The 20497-nt window shown below is 39.7% G+C and overlaps 2 protein-coding genes across 2 annotated transcripts; one reads left to right on the plus strand and one right to left on the minus strand.

Annotated features, from left to right (window-relative positions):
• Positions 1-6855: 6855 nt before the first annotated feature.
• Positions 6856-7995, minus strand: LOC142985888 (uncharacterized). Its single transcript, XM_076134131.1, has one exon. The coding sequence runs from the start codon at positions 7993-7995 to the stop codon at positions 6856-6858; it is 1140 nt and encodes a 379-aa protein (XP_075990246.1).
• An 8708-nt stretch (positions 7996-16703) lies between these two features.
• Positions 16704-17579, plus strand: LOC142985889 (uncharacterized). The gene has a single exon (XM_076134132.1). It carries the CDS (start codon positions 16704-16706, stop codon positions 17577-17579), a length of 876 nt encoding a protein of 291 aa, XP_075990247.1.
• The last annotated feature ends 2918 nt before the right edge of the window (positions 17580-20497 follow it).

The raw sequence follows: 20497 nt of genomic DNA on the forward strand, positions 1-20497 counted from the left end.
GGGGTTTTTTTTTTTACTATAAAATATAGGCGGTTCAGGTGTCATTTTTGCAATAAAACGATTTTCATTTTTTTTTGAGTTGTGGCCCTTTTGTATTCAAGGAGCGATATGCGCGATTTTGTGTATAATTAACGCGATTTGGTGTATACATACTCGTATTACTCGCAAAACGACCTCTGCTTTGCCCCCTGTAAGGGGGATTGTGCTTACCTCTACGTTGACCTGCATAAAATACCTCCGTTGACCTTCCAACTTCTTAGAAATCTACCTTGTATCCAAGCTGGTATAATTGGTCAAGACTTTTTAATGAAATATAATTGCATTTAAAATTATGAAAATAATACATTATCAGTAAATGACTTAGATAGTTCTATTACGTTACCGTTAGGCCTTGGCAAATTAGGTTACAATAATTTTATAAAGGTACCACCGAGATGTGAAAAAATATTCCAGATTGATTCGTATTTTAACGAGGCGTGCGTTATATTTCCGAAAGAGTTGTGTGAAGGTGTATTTATCGCTGGAAGTATCTGTCAACCGAAAAAGGGAAAGATTTTAGTACAAATTTTAAATACTCGAGAAAAAGAAGTTGGACTTATAGTCCGTAAGCCAGTGACAGATTTTCACGACCAATTTCCTCTCAGTCGATAATTCGTAAAATGCCTCAGAGAGTCGCATTAAGACGCGTTGTAAACGTCAGCTGCGGCTCCGAGGGTGGGTTGAGTAGTGGCAGCCGCCCAAACACGTAAAAAAAATAAAAATTTTTAGTCATTTCCTCCCGATTAAAAACTTGATCAAATTGAAGTTAAACCAATATTTCGAAGAAATAAAATCGTCAGCTGGTTATACAGTGGTGGATTATACGTCAGCTGGCCACGCAAAGATGTAAAAAAAAAAAAAAGTTTAGTGATTTCCTCTCAAACGAAAATTTATCAGATGATAGTTTATGTATTGTTCTTAATAAATAAATTAGTCAGCTGGCTGTATGTAGGTGGAATGTTTGTCAGCTGATGACCTTAAGGTGTAACGTAGGAGCGAAGTAAATGTATCAGCTGACGTGTTTTCCCCCAACATACTGCCAGCTGATTGTTTTTATTACTTACAGGATCATGTCAACAATTAGTACAACTATTTTTTTTCGGGAGGAAATGACGTACATAAAGTTATTCAACATTATATTTAATGTGCAAACTAAAATGTAAGATTTTCTGGCAATGTAGCAGCTGCGTTTAGACGTGTATAGTATATTGTATCTGATATTGTTTATATTTTCTCTCTCACGTAAGTAAGTGATACTTATCTTAGTCTTACTCATGGCGTAAACGGAAACTTTAAGTAAATAACACAATCAAACAAATAAGCATTAACAAAAAAAAAATTCTAAGATCGTCAGATCATAAAATAATACAGCCACTCACGAAGGACTTTAAAAAAAAATGTGTTGAACTGTATGTCATATGTGAAGTTATGGATAAATCCTCAAATTTTATTTCGGTAATTCATATTTTTCGTTCTCGCTTTAGCCCATGTTACTCGCATGCAGTTTGGCCAGATCGTGGAATATTTTTCCCTCCACTTTGCCGTTTTTAGTGTACTTAGATGAGAGTGTGTCAAAAAGTGAGGTAAAAATATCCCACAATGTGGCCACACTTCTCTCGTGTCTTTTAGATTTATTGTCTGTCCCCAAATATCCCTCCATCGCCCCTTACGGTGGTAACTCGTTATCTCTCTAGTTGTACCAGTTCGGGCATATCTATCCTCACCCAAGGCTAGGTATAGTTCTGGGTTTTGAAGTATTATACGTGCTAGTAAATAAAAGAGAGGAAAGTGAGATGAGCAGAAGCGAAAATGAAAATGATTAAATTAACAAACATAATTAAATAACTTTTTGTATTAAATCTTAAGCATTATTAATTTAAATATTGAAAAATTATAAATTATTTGAATAGCTCAGCAAAGTATTTATTTATTTCTATTCTTAAAAATCGTAGTTCCAATAAAAAAATATATTTAATCGAAACATTGCCAGAAAATCTTACATTTTAGTTTGCAGTTAAGTACGTCTTTTCCTCCCGAAAAAAAATAGTTGTATTAATTGTTGACATGATCCTGTAAGTAATAAAAACAATCAGCTGGCAGTATGCTGGGGGAAAACACGTCAGCTGATACATTTACTTTGCTCCTACGTTACACCTTAAGGTCATCAGCTGACAAACATTCCACCAACATACAGCCAGCTGACTAATTTATTTATTAAAAACAATACATAAACTATCATCTGATAAATTTTCGTTTGAGAGGAAATCACTAAACTTTTTTTTTTCTTTACATCTTTGCGTGACCAGCTGACGTATAATCCACCACTGTATAACCAGCTGACGATTTTATTTCTTCGAAATATTGGTTTAACTTTAATTTGATCAAGTTTTTAATCGGGAGGAAATGACTAAAAATTTTTATTTTTTTTACGTGTTTGGGCGGCTGCCACTGCATAACCCACCCTCGGAGCCGCAGCTGACGTTCACATCGCGTCATAATGCGACTCTCTGAGGCATTTTACGAATTTTCGACTGAGAGGAAATGACTGACGAAAATTAGCGCCTGGCTTACGGACTATTAGTTATTTTAGGCCTCATATTGAAAGCTTGTCTTGTTATAATTATATGTTCATTCGAAAAACAAAATTTAGATGGTGAAAGGGTTCGTAAATTATTATCATTGATAAAATTGAACCACTTAAATAAAGAAGAAAGTATTCAGAATATTTGTGCCAAGTTTGCGGATGTGTTTTTCCTACCGGGAGATAAATTAGGTACTTGTGATCTTTACGAGCATCATATTCAATTAAAATGTAATTCTGACCCAGTTTATATTAAACAATACCGGTTACCATTTTCGCAGCGTAATGAACTTGAGAACCAAGTACAGAAAATGCTCGCTAATAATATTATAGAACCCGCGAATAGTGAGTGGTCCAGTCCAGTACTTTTAGTACCCAAGAAATTAGAGGACAACACTAAAAGTTGGCGTTTAGTTATTTACTTTCGAAAATTAAATGACCGCATAATGGACGACAAGTTTCCCCTCCCAAATATAACTGATATATTAGATTCGCTTTCCGGTGCTATTTATTTTTCTCAACTTGATTTAACACAAGCTTACTTTCAGGCGAAATTAAACTCAGATAGTAGAAAGTATACGGCGTTTACAACACCATCAGGCCAATACCAAATGACCAGAATGCCGATGGGTCTGAAGATAAGTCCAAGTTCTTTTTCACGTTTAATGACTGTCGCAATTTCAGGACTTAATTATGACAAATGTTTTGTGTACTTAGATAATTTAATTTGCTTTGGTAGAAACTTAGATAGTCACAATAAAAACTTGTTAGACATTATGATTAGATTAAGAAAAGTAAACCTTAAATGAAATCCCAGTAAGTGTGATTTTCTTCGCAAATAAATATTATATTGTAGCGTACTTACGACGGTTACGGGGTTCGCACGCGGCGATGTAGGGCGCGTGGGCTCCTCCGGCGTCCTGCGGGAAGACCCGGCGATAAAAATCCTTTCGGAAGGCCGGGAAGCACAGGCTCGCACACGGGCGGCCTCGGTGTACACGGTGGCGTCGAATACAGACGTCACCGCGGACACCGCGGCAGTGACCGTGCGCGAGTAAGGTACGATTCAGACCAACCGGCTCGCGTCGGCCCGGGCCGGGCGGCATTTTACAATGCGGTAAAGAACATTGAAATGTATCAACAGTAATAACAGTTCATATTTGCAAGCAACTTACGCATAGCTATCTCCGTCGGCATCCCGCGACGCGTCGCGACCTGTCGCAGAATGCATTCGGCTGTCGCGACGGCCGACTGGCCCCGACCGGCTCCGAACGGCGCCGTCAGCATCCAATCGGCTGCCGTCGGGTCCGTTCGGAGCCGGTCAGCTGTGCGTCGTGAAATACGAACGGAGATTTATATTCCTCTTATGCAAGGGCAAAACGACGTCCCACTCCACCATATTTTAAATAAAATTTCACTTTACGTCTACGCGGCGCAATGTGAGCGGCACTTCTCTTCTGGGCGCTTGTTGGAGTGCGTACGGATTCCAGCGGACGCTGTCGGCTGCCGCGGCACGCGTGCGGCTACCGCGGCAGCCGTAGTGTGCGTCCACACTACGAGCCTAGCGCGGTTGCGACGACGGGCGCGAAGTATCAAACATATGAAACGCGCCTTTGCGTCCATATTGTAGTGACTAAGGCGGAAGCCTAGTGCGACGGTACTGAGCGAGACAGCGCGCGTAAGTTTCAAACGCTTCTGTCCGCGCGTTCTGGCCGCACTACGGGCCTAGTAAGCGAGCGACCCAATGCGCGGGAGGCGGGAGTAACAAACCAGTTCGGTCTTGTCGCTCGGTGTATGAGCGTCTGTATTTGTTTGTCGTAGTATGTAGTACGACAGTATAGATGTTAGTATGTAGTCAAAAGTTGACACGGGCATTCGAGTATATTCAAAGAATTTTGTGGGGTATAATCTCAATTCTTCATATAAATTAAAGAATTCGCCGATTATTGCTCTGTTTTTATTTATTTCGTGCACGCCATCTCTAATGTTCAACACTTCCCATCTCAGGATCGGACTGTCTAGTAAAAATAGCAAATCCTCGTCCATAGTTTGTAACACCTGATAATACGTCGAACCGCTACAAGAGCTCGCGCCTCACTGTGGCCACCGCAAGCCCCCGCTCGCCGCGCCCGCATCAGGCTCCAGTCACCGCGCATTCAGTGTGGACGCACACAATGACTCGCGCCGCGCCCGCGCTACACTAGCGCCGCGATGCGGTGCACAACACCCACTACTTCTAAGCTTAGTTTGTAAGATATATATACGATCATTTTGTAAATAAATTATGGTAATACTCTTGTCAAGTTCTTTTACTTAACCTAACTCAAGACCGCTACTCTGCTCCATACAATATTTAGGGCACGTGGTATCGGTGGACGGTATTCAGCCTGATCCGGATAAAATCAAAGTTTTAAATAACTATCCCGTTCCAAAAAACGCTGATGAACTAAAACGGTTCGTAGCTTTTTCTAATTATTACCGAAAATGTATTCCAAATTTTGTGGAAATATGCATACCATTAAATAATTTATGTCGTAAAAATGTAGCTTTCGATTGGGATCTAAATTGTGAAAAATCTTTTCGAGCTTTAAAAAATTCACTTACAAACCCCCCCGTGTTACAATACCAGTTATTCGACGACAACAACACATTTATTTTGCAAACCGATGCATCCGGGTATGCGATAGGATCTGCGTTATGTAATGCTGACTATAGGCCCATCGCTTATGCCAGCCGTAGTTTAAACAAAGCCGAATGTCGATACCCAACTATAGAAAAAGAACTTCTAGCTATAGTCTGGTCGGTAAAATATTTTCGACCTTACTTGTATGGAAGAAAGTTTATTATAGAAACAGATCATAAACCATTAGAATTCTTGTATAATATGACAGATCCTTCCAGTAGGTTATTGAAATTTCGATTGTTACTAGACGAGTATGACTATGAGGTTGCTTATGTGAAAGGGCGCGACAATGTAGCTGCAGATGCATTGTCTCGCATAGAAACGACTAGTGAAGAATTAAAGGCGATGAATGAACATGTCGTGTCAGTGCTCACAAGGGCTCAAACAAGAAAACTTACTGAAAATTCTGGTAATCATACTTCGATGTCTAACATCCCTTAGAACAATTGGTCTGATCAACCGAGAGTTGTAGAGATGTTAAAACTACCGAAGGATTACACGGAATTAATATTTGTTAACGAGGAAGAATGGAAGAAGGTTAAAAAGTGTGTGTCAGTAGATAGAGGAGATTATGCGTATTCGTCGTCTGACCGTACTATATTTGTAAAACTGTTTACCCAATCGCAGCGTACACGAGCTGTCTCTGTGAGGGAAATGGAAATCTTTTGTAGGGAATTAAATATTGACACTGTGTACAGTATAAAAGATGACTACAATATTAAAATAATTAAAGAGCTAGCTCAATATATAAATAAATTACCTAAGAGGTCCGGACCCCGCTTATGCGTAATAAGAGGTATTAAAAAGATTATAGACGACGATACAAAGAGAGTTATATTGAATGATTATCATATTCTACCTACAAGTGGACACGCAGGGATAAGGCGTATGATAAATAATATACGTAAAAAATATTTCTGGGCAGGATTAGAACGCGATGTTACCAATTTTATTAAAAAATGTACTAAATGTCAAAGATATAAGTATTTGAATGCTGTAAAAGAACCCATGGTAATAACTGATTGCGGTAACTCCGCTTTCGATAAGGTATATTTAGATTTGGTAGGTCCTTTATTACAAGATAATAATTATAGCTATATTTTAACGCTGCAGTGCGATCTCACAAAATATGTCGAAGCATATCCGATAGCGGCTAAAGACGCGTGCACGGTGGCTACATCATTGGTAAATAATTTTATACTTAGACACGGTATCCCCAGACAGATCGTAACTGATCGAGGAACTGAATTTATCAACTCGACGATGCAAGAGGTATGTAAAATTTTAAATATAACTCATTTACCATCCACAGCTTTTCACCATGAAACATTAGGGTCATTAGAAAATAGTCATAAACATTTAACTTTTTATTTGAGAATGCAAGTCAATAGTCAAAGTCAGGGATGGAGCTCATGGGTAACATAATAATAATAATAAATCATTTATTTCAAGCTACAATGGCTCATAGATATATACCTTACAAACTAACATATATATTAAGTATATCATATTGTTATTAGTAAATAAAACTTTAGACTATGTTAGTAGCACTTCACTTAAACACAGTGTCGTTGGTGCTATCCTGTGGTATAAGTCCGCGGAAGCGACGGAATACCACGTCCTGAGGCCAAAAGTCCTCCTTCATGACGAGGGGCAGCACGTCGTTTGGGACGCGCACCACGAACGACTTGAATCCGACGTTACGGCGCGCCTCCAACAGCTGCACCCTCATCTGGTACTTGGTCCTCTTACTGATATACGTCACGACATCCTCCTTCTTGGTGAGGTAGTGTAAGCGTGAGACGTACACCGGTGTGGTCGGTATCGCGGCTCTTAAGCACGGTGTTGGCTCTTTAGGAGCCGTACCGCTGCGATTCTGGGTTCGTGTGGTGCGCTTTTTTCTTTGAACCTTCACGAAACCCTCGTCGTCTTCGTTCCCATTCCCCGTATCCTTTGGTAGGAATTTAGCTTTGGGAACAGCAGTGCTCGCCGTAACGCTCGCAAAGTCTCTTATTTGAGTCTTCACGGGGGCTGCAGGCCGTGGCAGCGGGACGGGGCGAGCGGTTCGCGCGACGTCACACGGTGATGTCACAGGGGCAGGTGCGGGGGTGGGGGGCGCGGGGGCGCTGCACTCCACAGTACGCGACGGATGCGCTGGCGTCGAATATGCTGACGCAGAGTTCAACGACGGCAAATCGATGACTCGCCGGCACGTGTTGACATTCGATGCATCGGGTGTTGACCTAGAAACCGACACCTCATTGCGCAAATCGTTTATTTCTTTACTCAAATCGGTGACGGTATTCTGGGATGCATCTAACTTCACTAACACATCCGCAAGGCTGGCCTTCAGCGACACGATGTCCTTCAGAAGGCTGGTTACATCGACGTGGTCGAAGGTGACAGGGGGCAGCTTGTGCAGCTCCTTCACCACAAACGTCGGCACATCGTCGGGATCAGTCTCCTTTAGTAGCGTGATGATATCTTGGATGCTCTTCTTTGTCCCGTCACGCCGGCGGGACACCATCTTGTCGCGCTTATTCAGCGTCGTGAACAAAAGCAGCTTGGCAGCTGCAATGTCCTCTTCACTGAAGTTACTCGCACATATCTGGATGGCTGACACTTCATCCATCACATCCAGTTTTTGCTGCAAAAACGCCAGTAACTCATTCGCAATAAGTTGTGTACCCATCGCGAAAAATACACCGTACGAGTTAGTATTCGGTAAACAATGTAATATACCTACTAACCTCACAACAACAATAGATCCTGTGTATAATTTTGATGACTATGCCATAGAACTTAAGTATCGTTTACAAAAGTCGCAAATTGAAGCCAAAAATAATCTTGGAATTTGTCAAACATTAAGAAAATCTAAATATGACAAAAGTATAAATCCTGTAATCTATGAAAGTGGAGATTTGATATTAATAAAAAATTAAAATTGTAACAAACTTGATCCATTGTATTTAGGTCCATTTTTAGTTATAAAAGATGTATCGCCAAATGTAATAATTTCAGTAAATGGTAAAGAAAAAACTGTGCATAAAAATAGAACTAGGCTTTATAATAATACATAGCAACTAAGAAATCCATAACACTTTTACTTGTAACTGTACCGTATCAATATATGTTATTATAATCAAGAGCTCAATGATAATTATTGTTTACACTTTTATGAGATGAAGTAGGTGCTAGATACATATATGTATTTGTAATAAAAACATTAGGTATAGTCGTGAACTGTAATCGTATTGTTGTAAGATGTACTCGTTTTACCTATGAGATCATAACCATTAGAGTAGAAATGGAATGTTATACTTATTATATTTGTTTATAGAAAAAAAATGTATCTATAACTTACATTTTTTTTTTGTTTTTGGTAGGGCGTGTGACGTAGATATAAGGTTCATATATAATACTTGTACCAAATATATGTTTGATGCAGTAATAAACCAACCTTAGTGGCAAACACATATATTATCTCTTTTATTTCTACTATAGTGTCCCGTCCTTACACATGACTGACGGTATTGAAGGCGTTCGAGAAATCAACCAAAGCCACCACGGTGACTTTAGTGTCCTGCATGCCCGCCCTTATATCACCAGTCACTTTAAGGAGTGCAGATGTAGTGCTGTGACCTGGTCTGAACCCAGATTCAAGTGGGTTAAGCAAGTTGTTGTTTAACACAAACTGTGTCAATTGCTTGTGCACACAGGCCTCAAGCGCTTTGGAGAGGAAAGGGAGAATCGATATGGGTCGGAAGTGGGCTGGACTCGATGGATTTGGGATTTTAGGTAACGGGATAATGTAGGCTTTGCGCCACAAAGAAGGAAAAGAACCACAGGTAAGTGAGAAATTTATGATATGGGAAATGGCGGGGAGCAGGTGATCCAATACCGTGACGATCATATGCCGACTGTCATCGTCAGCGCCTACTGCATTGGACTTAATAGACAGGATTACCTTTTTAATATCTTCCGGTGTTACTGGAGTAAAACAGAAGGGATCAAAGTTGGGTCGGGGTAAATTATTTACCGAACGGACAGTGTTGCACGTGGTTTGGTGATCTAGAAGTACGGTCGAAGTGAAATGAAGATTAATGTCATCCAAACCAACCGTGCACTGAGAAACGATACTTCGGTGTTTGCCGATACCTAGGGTCCCTAGGAACCTCCAGATATCGGCCGGGGAAGGGGGAGAAAGATTACTGAGAATGTGTCGGCGTTTAGCATTGCGTACCATCTGCATCTGTTTCTTGCAACTTTGAACTGAACTCAGTTGTCGTCAAAGCGGTCTCTGCGGAACTTTGCGAATGCCCTATCCCTACGCCTCATGGCAATGCGAACTCCCTCAGTCATCCAGGGAGCAGGCGGTCGTTTACGTCTCACTCTTCTGATTGGCGCGTGAACGTCAAACAGCCTAGTGACAGCGGTGTTAAAAATTGCGATTTTATCGTCAATTGTAGGGGCTGACGTTAGCTGCTCCCACCCGATGTTAGCAGCATCCCCACACAATTTAGCTATGTCCATACGCCCAAAACAGCGCCTGAACAGAACCTTAGGATGGGGTTTGGGAGGTTTGAGGATGTAGGATAGGTATATAAGGTCGTGATGAGAGAAACCGGGAGCAGGGTATTGACCAGAAACGAAGACAAGGGCGGGAGTAGATATCATCATTAAGTCCAACCAGGTATCATCGCCATCGGTATTGTGATGAGTGGCATTCAGCGGAAGGATGTGTAGACTGGCGGACTCAATGATGTCTAGGAGTTTACAGGAACGGGGTGACCCAGAGGAAAGTTTTTTTTTTTTCCTTTAAAAAAAAAATCTATAGTAATAGTAGGTCACCCAAGTGGATAACAAAAGGTATAAAAAATTGTTGCAAAAATAAAAGACAACTCAAGAGTATGTGTTATCAAAAACAAAATATACACATCAGGGCTAAATACATAAATTATAATAAAATACTAAGAAAGTGTTTTGTTTCATCAAAAAAGTATGCTAATCTCAAATACATACAAAATTCTAAAAATAAAGGTTTATCTACTTGGAATATAATTAACAATAAATCAGACTCAGTTAGAACTCATAAACAGATCGATTCCATAAATTATAACAATGAAATAATAACTGATCCTATCAGAGTTGCGAATGCTTTTAACGACACATTTATTACAGTTTCCAAAGATAAAAATGATACAAGGCAGCCGAATATAGACAATGTATTTAATCATTTAAACGGGAATAGTAATAGTATTTTTTTGCGCCCTTGCACCCCATCCGAAATCTTTAGAATTATTAAATCTTTAAATAACAAGAAATCAGTGGGATATGATGAGGTTTCCACTTATGTCTTAAAATCTTGTGCTGAATTAATATCTGACATTTTATGTCATTTAATAAATCTATCATTATCAAACGGAATCTTCCCAGATAAATTAAAAATTTCAATTGTTAAACCACTCCATAAAAAAGACTGCACTCTAGATGTAAATAATTATAGGCCCATCACCCTTATACCCATTCTGTCTAAAGTATATGAAAAGGTAATGCATTCCAGACTATGTGAGTTTTTAAATAAAAATAAAATTATTAAAGAAGAACAGAATGGCTTTCAAAAGGGTAAGTCTACCACACTTGCAGCTCATTCTCTAGTTAAGTCTATAACGGAAAATATAGATAAAAAACAGCCAGTCACTGTGGTCTTTCTAGATATGAGCAAGGAATTTGATCTAGTTAATTTTGAAAACTTGCTAGATAAGTGTGAACGTTACGGTATCCGCGGTCCGGCTCTGGATTGGCTACGGAGCTACCTCTTAGATAGAACACAGTGCGTGGAAGTGTCCCGCATTGATAAAAATCTCATATCTGCGACATATCGATCTAGTTTTAAATGTAATAGGGCGGGAGTACCGCAAGGTAGTGTCTTGGGGCCACTTCTTTTCCTGTTATACATAAATGATTTACCAAGTGTGACTACTCATAGATGTATACTCTTTGCTGATGATGTGTCAGTGGTCATACCTCAAATTAAAGATGTGAATCACGAGGAAACAGTATACATTACACTAAATAATATATTAAAGAGGCTTACACATAACGACTTAAAAGTGAATGTAGCTAAAACTAAATTCATACATTTTATAAATTATCAACAAATTCCAACACATATTGACATCACCCTTGAAGGAATTAAAATAAATAAAGTTAGCAATATAAAATTCTTGGGTATCACTTTAGACGAACATTGCAATTGGAAATTACATATAGAGTCAGTATGCAACAAGCTCGGTAGATTTGTATATGCTTTGAGATAATTAAAGAAAACAGCCAATGATGCAGCAGCTCTTACTGCGTATCATCGTCATGTAGGATCCGTTTTTAAATACGGACTGCTACTATGGGGTAACTCAACGCATATTAGTAGAGCGTTTATAATGCAGAAAAAGTGCATCAGAGCGATATGTGGAGCAGGGCCTTTTGAAACTTGTAGACCACTATTTAGGAAGTTGGGCATTTTAACTTTGGTGTCTATGTATATAATGGAGATAGGAATGTTTGTCAGGAAACATCCACATCTGTTTGCTAAAGTAAGGGAAAATTATAAATACAAATCGAGGGACCCAACCAAATTAAAGGTTGTCGCATGTAGAAGTACCTATTATAAACAAAACAGCCAAATGATGTGCATAAAAGTGTATAATCATATTCCACGGGTATTCAGGGAACTTCCTTTATTAAAATTCAAATCTCACCTAAAAAAATGGCTAATTGAGAATTGCTTCTATACAATTAATGAGTTTTTTAATTTTAAGCCTAATTAATAAATTATAATGATTATAACATCAATTGTTTAAGTATAACATTGATTATGATGTATTATGATAATGATTTAATTAATGAAGCCCTAGTTATGTATGGTAATTTAATCTCATATTATTTTGTCAATTTTGAAAATTTTGACATTCATTTATAATTAATATTCGACATTCTAATTGTGAGGACATTGTAACTATTGTGATTGATATTTAATTATTATGAAGTATGTCATAGTGTTATTTAATCGTATATTGTAAAAACTTGTAAAATACTAAATTTTCGCATGCCTACTAAGGGTGAGATGCTTGTACCAACCTACAATGTAACAACTTTTGTGTAATCATCTCCTACGAATAAAATATCTTTATCTTTATCTTTAAAGGAGATCGGTATTAAGATCGCCCATGGTGATGTGATGTGAGTAATTGGACCCTAAAGATTCCAGCACTAATTCAATACTAGAGAAATAATCGATGGATGGGGGACAGTATATTACGTCAAGGAGGATTTTTGCTCCTTTGACCCAAACCTCCAGGAAAAGAAATTCGGCCGAAGCAGAGTAGTTGGGACAAGAAGAAGTCAGAATTTGGTAAGGGAAGTCACTTCTGAGGTAGATAGCGACACCACCCCCTCTCCTGTCTAGCCGATCATTACGGATGAGAGTGAATCCAGGGAGCGAGTAAGAAGTTGAGGGTAGGTGAGGTTTGAGCCAAGTCTCTGAAATCAGGACAGCATGAACGTCAGCATCAGCGAATGCCTCCTGCAGGTCACTATAATGGCTAGGGACGCTTTGCGCATTTATGTGACAGACGTTCGAGTGATTATTCGTAGAACAATCAAAAGTCCCTCGCACAAAGCGTGCCTTTCGTGGAGCTAAAGCTGTCGCTCGAGGATATACTAAAATCGTCAGGAGAAACAAAAGCATCATCATCATACATAGTAAAAAAAGAATAAATATTATATAATATATTAAATAAATATCTTAAAATAATTATAATAATGAAAAAAGTGAAAAAATAATACGGTGCAAATTGCATCTCTGCACCACCCGCCAGCTAACATTGGAAGAAAAAATTAAACAAGTATTCAAGCAGAAAAAAAAACAGTAAACAAAATCTTACATCTAGACACACGTTTCTGAACGAACAGTTAAAAGTCAAATGCTGTCAGTTTGACAACTGGCAACCATTCGAGCCCGTCATTGTCATGTGTCAAAATGTGAGTGTAAGAAACATTACGTGTGTGCCTAAACCAAAACAATTATGAAGAGGGTATACATGAAATCCAACGTTCCAAGCTGTAAGTAACGCAACATACGGATCGTAAGCAAATACTTTACCATACAGCTCGGCACCGTTTCTCAATATTTATTACGTTTATGTACATATCATTTATGTTTATGTATTTACACTCATATTGCTTATTTATCTTATTATTTAATTGTACACTCTTTCTTAACTCACTTTCCTTCCTCTTTTAAACACCTTTGTAATTATCTCTGCATCGCCCTAAGGTAGACTGGCAGAAAATGCCCCTGGCATTAAGTCCGCCTTTATAAAAATTTGTACATTGAGTTTAAATAAAACAAAAATAAAAACCTCGCTATGTTTTGCAGTCGGTTAGCTCACAGAATAGGGACACGGTTAATGTAATGTGTGATGGCGGTTGGAAAAATGAAAATATGAGGGTGGATGGACATTCGTCCGTCTTTTGTATTGTCTACTTGCAAAGGAGATCATCCAGGCTCCATAAATTTTTGGGCCTTTTTTCAAAGTGCCGGCCAGCAAAAAAAAGTGGCATGTATCGATAGAGCTAGCCATTTGAAGCAATAGTTAGTATGGCACGAAACCGGTAGGGTCGCTTTGAACCGAGTTTGAAGGTTTGAAGGTTTGAAGATTCATAATATTCAAACATTTATTCATTTCTGAAAGCGCTGTGAAACATATGCGCATACGCACCACTCCCATCGTCGTGAGCCGGGACGATAACATAACGATTCCGATAAGTGTGTTACAGTAGGGAATTACATACAAATAATACTGATGAGCTCGAGTTGATACGGTCACGACCTGTTTCCGAGTTGATACGTGTGCTTACGACCTTAAATCAACTTCAGAGTGGTCGTTTCATAATGAAAATTGCCTTAGATAGTTCATTCTAGCAAAATCAATCATTATTTTATGTTTCACAGGACTTTCAGAAATGAATAAATGTTTGAATATTATGAATCTTCAAACCTGTATAACTTGGTTCAAAGTAACCCTACCGGTTTCATGCCATACTAACTATTGCTTCAAATGGTGCTAGTGATGCTAGCTTTATGGATACATGCCACTTTTTTTTTGCTGGCCGGCACTTTGAAAAAAGGCCCAAAATGGATGATCTCCTTTAGTCTTAGTAAGAGGGATTTTAGCAACTTTATCTTGTCTTCTTTTCAAGATTGAACAGGGATTGTCAGGTAGTAATTTATTAGAGTCTTTTAAAAGTGTTTTGAATATATATAATTTCCTCACCGATAGTAAGCCACTGTCATGGTAAAGCGATTGTATGGGGTACCTAATCTTTTTAAAATACATAATTTTTATCAGCGGGTTTTACCCGCTGCCCACGCTCCAGGTTTATAAATTTAGTTTTAGCTGCACCTCCCCATATAGGGATGCAATACGTTAAGATCGACTGTACCAAGGCAGTATATATTTCATTGAGAAGGTTTCTCGAACTGTCCGTTTTATTGGGACATTTTTGGAACAATATGTCTCAGCGTCTTGAATATCCAGCACAATTTTCTGACCCTGATATTCACTTGGTCCAGGTGATAGTACCACGACAATCTTTGGTCAACGACCACTCCAAAATATTTTGTCTCTGTTACTCTTAATAATGTTGGACACCTACAATTAGAGGTATCGACGCAAGTGTGAACTTTTATTTTAAAATCTGGCTTTGGTTGAGAATGATTTGAGATTGAAAAACAAATGTTATTTGTTCTTGCTGTGTTCAGAGACTAAAGATTATATTGAAGCCATTTAGCTATTTGAGTCATACCCGCCTCAGCTAAAAGAGCAACTTTACTCCAAGAATTCTCGGTAAAAACGATCGTATTGTCATCAGCATAAGAAAACACTTTTGCATTATTTAGTCCTATACCACAGAGGTCATTGATGTAAAGGAGAAATAGAGTGGGGTCAAGGACGCTGCCCTGAGGGACTCCGAATGTGACATTAGCTTCTTCACTTAAGTAGTCTCCTACCTTGACCCTTTGCTTTCTGTTAGACAGGTAGTTAACAAAGAGTTTTAGGGGAGTACCTCTGACTCCTGAAGCTTCTACCCAACTAGCACACAAGCGCTATAACAAGCTGCACAATGGCCGGTTAAAGGATTTTTATAACGCCTTAGGCTCCTTTAGTAAGAAGTATAGTGGTTCTATAAGCGGCTACAGATCTCTTGTAGCGTCAAATAGGCCCATACTGTCCAGCTTATAGCTCGACATTGGATCTACAGTGGTCGTAAATAGTAATTATAATAGAACGTAGTATAGTAGTCATACAGGAGCGCTAAAATAAGATGAAGGTGGTATAATCGCGCTACAAGAGCTTTTTCGAAGTCTCGTGGCGCTAAGATAGAGGTGGTTAGCGCCACGAGACTTCGAAAAAGCTCGTGTAGCGCGATTATACCACCTTTATCTTATTTTAGCGCTACTGTGTAACGGTTATAAATGCTAACGCTCTAAATAAGTAACATGGTCGGTTTATTATGGTGTGAACTAAATATATTGTATTAAAATGAATCATCAGTGACAAATGAGGAGACATTTTATTTTGGGGAATTATAAAACGATCGAATAAAGAAAAACTTAACGACTGATGATGACATACTGTTTTAATAACTTGAGCAGTATGAATTTGAGTAAGCGAAAAATTAACCAAAGTAACTACAAATATTGATTAATAATAAATTCTAGAAAGAGATTACAAAAAGTGGGTTGTGATTAATCCATTTCAGAAATTAAAATTCTGTTCTTGCGACTACATTACTAAGTGAGCGACTAGAAATACAGAGAGGGCAACTTCAATATTAAGATAGATTCGATTTTTCCAATTAAAAGGAGTTTTTGGCAAACCGACATGGGTAGGTTAGGTTAGAAGGCTGCTCAGCCTTCGTGGTTATTTTTTTTTAAACCACCCAGAAGGAGGAGCCCCGCGAAGCGGGGCTCCGGCGACCTGATGTAATATCAAAAGAGACGAATTTATATATAGCTTATCATACTCTGCTCATTATAGTATTTTTCAAAGTGTTTTTGTATTCGAAACACTTTGTAACGGCACGTATGCTAATTGTGTATCATTACAGCGTATGCTAAGTGTGTCACAGTACAATTGTATCTAATAATAACTTTTAGTTTTAGAGCTTGACTGTGTGGTCAAACGAATAGACGTGTATACCGTAACCAGTGTTTGATTGCTCTCACCCGATATAACCCTAGTGTCTACAAGTGGTGACCCCGACGTGATTTTTCGGACGTACTCGTGTCGTGATACAAACTTTTTTGAACATTATTAGTGACCACCCTGTAGCAAAATGACCACAGAACTTAAACCTGAAGAAATGTCTGCGCCCGGTAGCGACCAGCCTGAAGCTACCTCAGGTCAATCGTCTGCCGAATTAGCAGCGATCACATTGACTTCGAAAATACCAGAATTTTGGATCGACACCCCACGCGTATGGTTTTACAGAGTCGAAGCTATGCTGGCACCTCAAAAGCTTGCTGACACCGCGAAGTTTGACATAGTCGTTTCCAAACTTTCGAAAGAGGCCATTCAGCAAGTTACAGATCTGTTGATGGATCCGCCAGCGCAGAACAAATTTTTGGCATTGAAGACGCGCCTTCTCGCTATTTACGAAGAATCGAAGAATCGTCAATTGCAAAAGCTGATCAGTGAAATGGATTTGGGCGAGCAGAAGCCATCGCAGCTATTGCGGCGCATGAGGGAGTTGGCGAAGGACAAGATACCCGACGAGACGCTGAGGATGCTGTGGCAAGGCCATTTGCCGTCTGCAGTGCGAGCAGTACTTGCCATGGTGGACACCAAGGAGCTGGACAAACTCGCTGCAATCGCCGATAACGTTTTCGAGACTACAACGCGAGCTGCGCATGTGAGCGAGGTATGTCAACCACAACAGCCCAACACTTCGAAGGACACCGAAATGTTGCTAGCCGAGATCGCCAAGCTGAGTCTGAAGATAGAAGAGTTGGAGAAGTTAGGCACAAGACAGTCACGATGGCAGTCTCACAACCGTTCACGCTCGTCATCGAAGAATAGAAGCCGTGGACCGTCAGTTGACCGCAGGACACCCGCAAGCCCCGATTGGCTCTGTTTCTACCACAATCGTTTTCGTGCACGTGCAAAGAAGTGCGTTGACCCGTGTGCCTGGAAAACGCTGCAGGGAAACTAGACGTGGTACCGACAACGGCGGAGGTCTGTACCATAGCTCCGTGTCACCGCCTCCGTGTTACAGATCGCAACAGTGGACTACGCTTCCTGGTGGATACTGGTGCCAACGTTTCCGTTCTCCCAGTGCAGAGACAGTGTAAAAACATTGGTAACAGTGAATGTCAAGGCTACACGTTGTATGCAGCAAATGGAACGAAGATTAACACTTACGGTACTAAAACTTTAACATTAGACTTAGGGTTACGTCGAGCATTACGTTGGACTTTTGTAGTAGCCGACGTGCGCCAACCTATATTAGGCGCAGATTTTTTGACACATTTTAGGTTACTTGTAGATTTAAGTGCGCATAGGATTATTGATGAAATTACAAATTTTAAGGTTATAGCCGAGCGGTTTAAGTTGGCACCTCCCACGCAAGTGGTCGCAGGTTCGAATCCGAGGCAACACACCAATGACTTTTCGAAGTTATGTGTGTATTAGAAATAATTGTCACATGCTCCAACGGTGAAGGAAAACATCGTGAGGAAACCTTGCATGCCTAAAATTTGTTTAATACATTTATTGATGGCATGCAAAGTCCCCAACCCGCACTTGGCCAGCGTGGTGGACTCAAGGCCTAACCCCTCCCTCATTACGGGAGGAGACCCTTGCTCAGCAGTGGGACAATAATGGGTTAAATTTATTTTTTATTTATAAGGTTATAGCGTCAATTGTAAGTTGCAACGAAACGTCAATAAAAACAATTGATATTAGTAGTCCTTACCACAACATACTAGCTGAGTTCCCAGATATAACTAAGCCTATTTCTTTTAAAGAACCGCCTAAACATGATGTGTACCACTACATAGAGACCAGCGGCCCACCGGTGCATGCTCGAGCCAGACCGCTGCCGCCGCATCGCTACATAAAGGTAAGGGAAGAATTTAAAATCATGCAAGAACTGGGGATTTGTAGACCGTCGAAAAGTGCGTGGGCAAGTCCTCTGCATATAGTAGTTAAAAAGAACGGTCAGTTACGGCCGTGCGGTGATTATAGGGCACTTAATGCGATAACTAAGGCAGACCGTTACCCTATACCAAGGCTATATGATTTTACTTATTTGTTGGCGGGCAAAACTATATTTTCGCGTATTGACGTCTGTAGAGCATATCATTTTATATCTGTGAATCCTAGCGATGTGGAAAAAACCGCCATAACGACACCTTTCGGTTTGTTTGAGTTCCCGCGCATGACGTTCGGTTTGAGAAACGCCGCGCAAACTTTTCAGCGGTTCATGAATCACACAGTTCTTGCTGGTTTGGACTTTATTTACTGCTACATAGACGATATTCTAATTTTTAGTGAACAAAAGGATCATGAGAAATGCTTACGAGAGGTATTTAGCCGTTTAAATAAGTTCGGCATTACTATTAATTTAGATAAATGCATTTTTGGCGAATCTAAAATCGAATTTTTAGGATTTGAAGTTTCCGCACAGGGTATTCGACCACTCCAAGAAAAAGTTGACGCGATCGCGAATTTCCCCAAGCCCGAAACTTTAAACCAATTAAGGCGTTTTTTGGGCATAGTCAATTTTTATAGATTACACTTACCGCATGCCGTTGAATACCAAGATCATTTAAATCAATATTTACAGCATTCTAAAAGAAAAGATAAAACAAAACTAGAATGGACGGAAAAATCTAATGAAGCTTTCTCACGGTGCAAAAGTAGCTTGCAAAGCGCAGCGACGTTATCGTATCCGAAACACGATACTCCGCTAGCGCTCATGAGTGACGCATCGAACACCTGTGTGGGAGCCGTATTACAACAGTGTATAGAGAACAAATGGGTTCCTCTTGGATATTTTTCGAAGAAAATGTCTCCATCGCAAACCAAATATAGTGCGTACGATCGAGAGCTTCTCGCAATGTATTTAGCTATTAAATATTTCAGGAACATGGTAGAAGGTCGACATTTAATTATCTTTACGGACCATAAACCTTTAACTTTCATGTTCAGAAAGTCGAGTTCCGATAACGAGTTACCGCGTCGTGTGAGGCAAATAATTTATATAAGCGAGTACTCCACAGACATACGTTATATTATAGGAGATAAGAACGTGGTAGCGGACGCTCTCTCACGGTTAGAAACAATAACATGTCCCACAGCGTTAGATTACAAAGCGATCGCGCGTTCACAAGCTAACGATGAACACCTGGCTAAAATGCGCACTCAGTGTTATAACAATAATTATAAGTTTATATTTAAAGATATATTGACACCTGGATGTGACACAGCAGTAACGTGTGAAACTTCAGGTAGCAAGATACGGCCTTACATACCGCAACAATTTAGGCGACAAGCTTTTGAGTCAGTCCACAATCTTAGTCACCCAGGGATTCGTACCTCGCGAAAATTAGTTAAGGAAAGATTTTTCTGGGACGGTATGAATAGAGATGTGGGCAAGTGGGCGAAAGAATGCGTTAGATGCCAACGTGCGAAGGTTACAAGGCATAATAAATCGGAATTAGGTATATTTCCATTAGCAGAACGATTTTCCCATATACATGTCGATATCGTAGGACCGTTACCCACTTCGATACAGGATTATAAGTATTTAGTAACAATAATTGATCGCCAGACCGGATGGCCCGAGGCTTTCCCGACCAAGGATATAACAGCGGATACGGTTGTTAAAGTAATAGTTGACGGTTGGATAGCACGTTTTGGCTGCCCCGATAGGCTGACGAGCGATCAGGGCAGACAATTCGAAAGTTCTATTTTTAACGAGCTTATGAAGTACTTAGGTATAAACAAAAAGCGTACAACAGCGTATCATCCTCAATCGAACGGCATGGTGGAAAGGTGGCATCACAGTCTTAAAGCCGCCCTAAGAGCAAGGTTCGATTCCAGTTCTTGGGTAGAGGAACTTCCCAT

Source organism: Anticarsia gemmatalis, chromosome W, assembly GCF_050436995.1.
Source record: "Anticarsia gemmatalis isolate Benzon Research Colony breed Stoneville strain chromosome W, ilAntGemm2 primary, whole genome shotgun sequence".
Classification (NCBI taxonomy): Eukaryota; Metazoa; Arthropoda; class Insecta; order Lepidoptera; family Erebidae; genus Anticarsia; species Anticarsia gemmatalis.

Excerpts from the sequence above, each read along its gene's own strand:
- LOC142985888 (XM_076134131.1), bottom strand. The coding sequence starts at position 7,995 with ATGGGTACACAACTTATTGCGAATGAGTTACTGGCGTTTTTGCAGCAA.
- LOC142985889 (XM_076134132.1), top strand. The coding sequence starts at position 16,704 with ATGACCACAGAACTTAAACCTGAAGAAATGTCTGCGCCCGGTAGCGAC.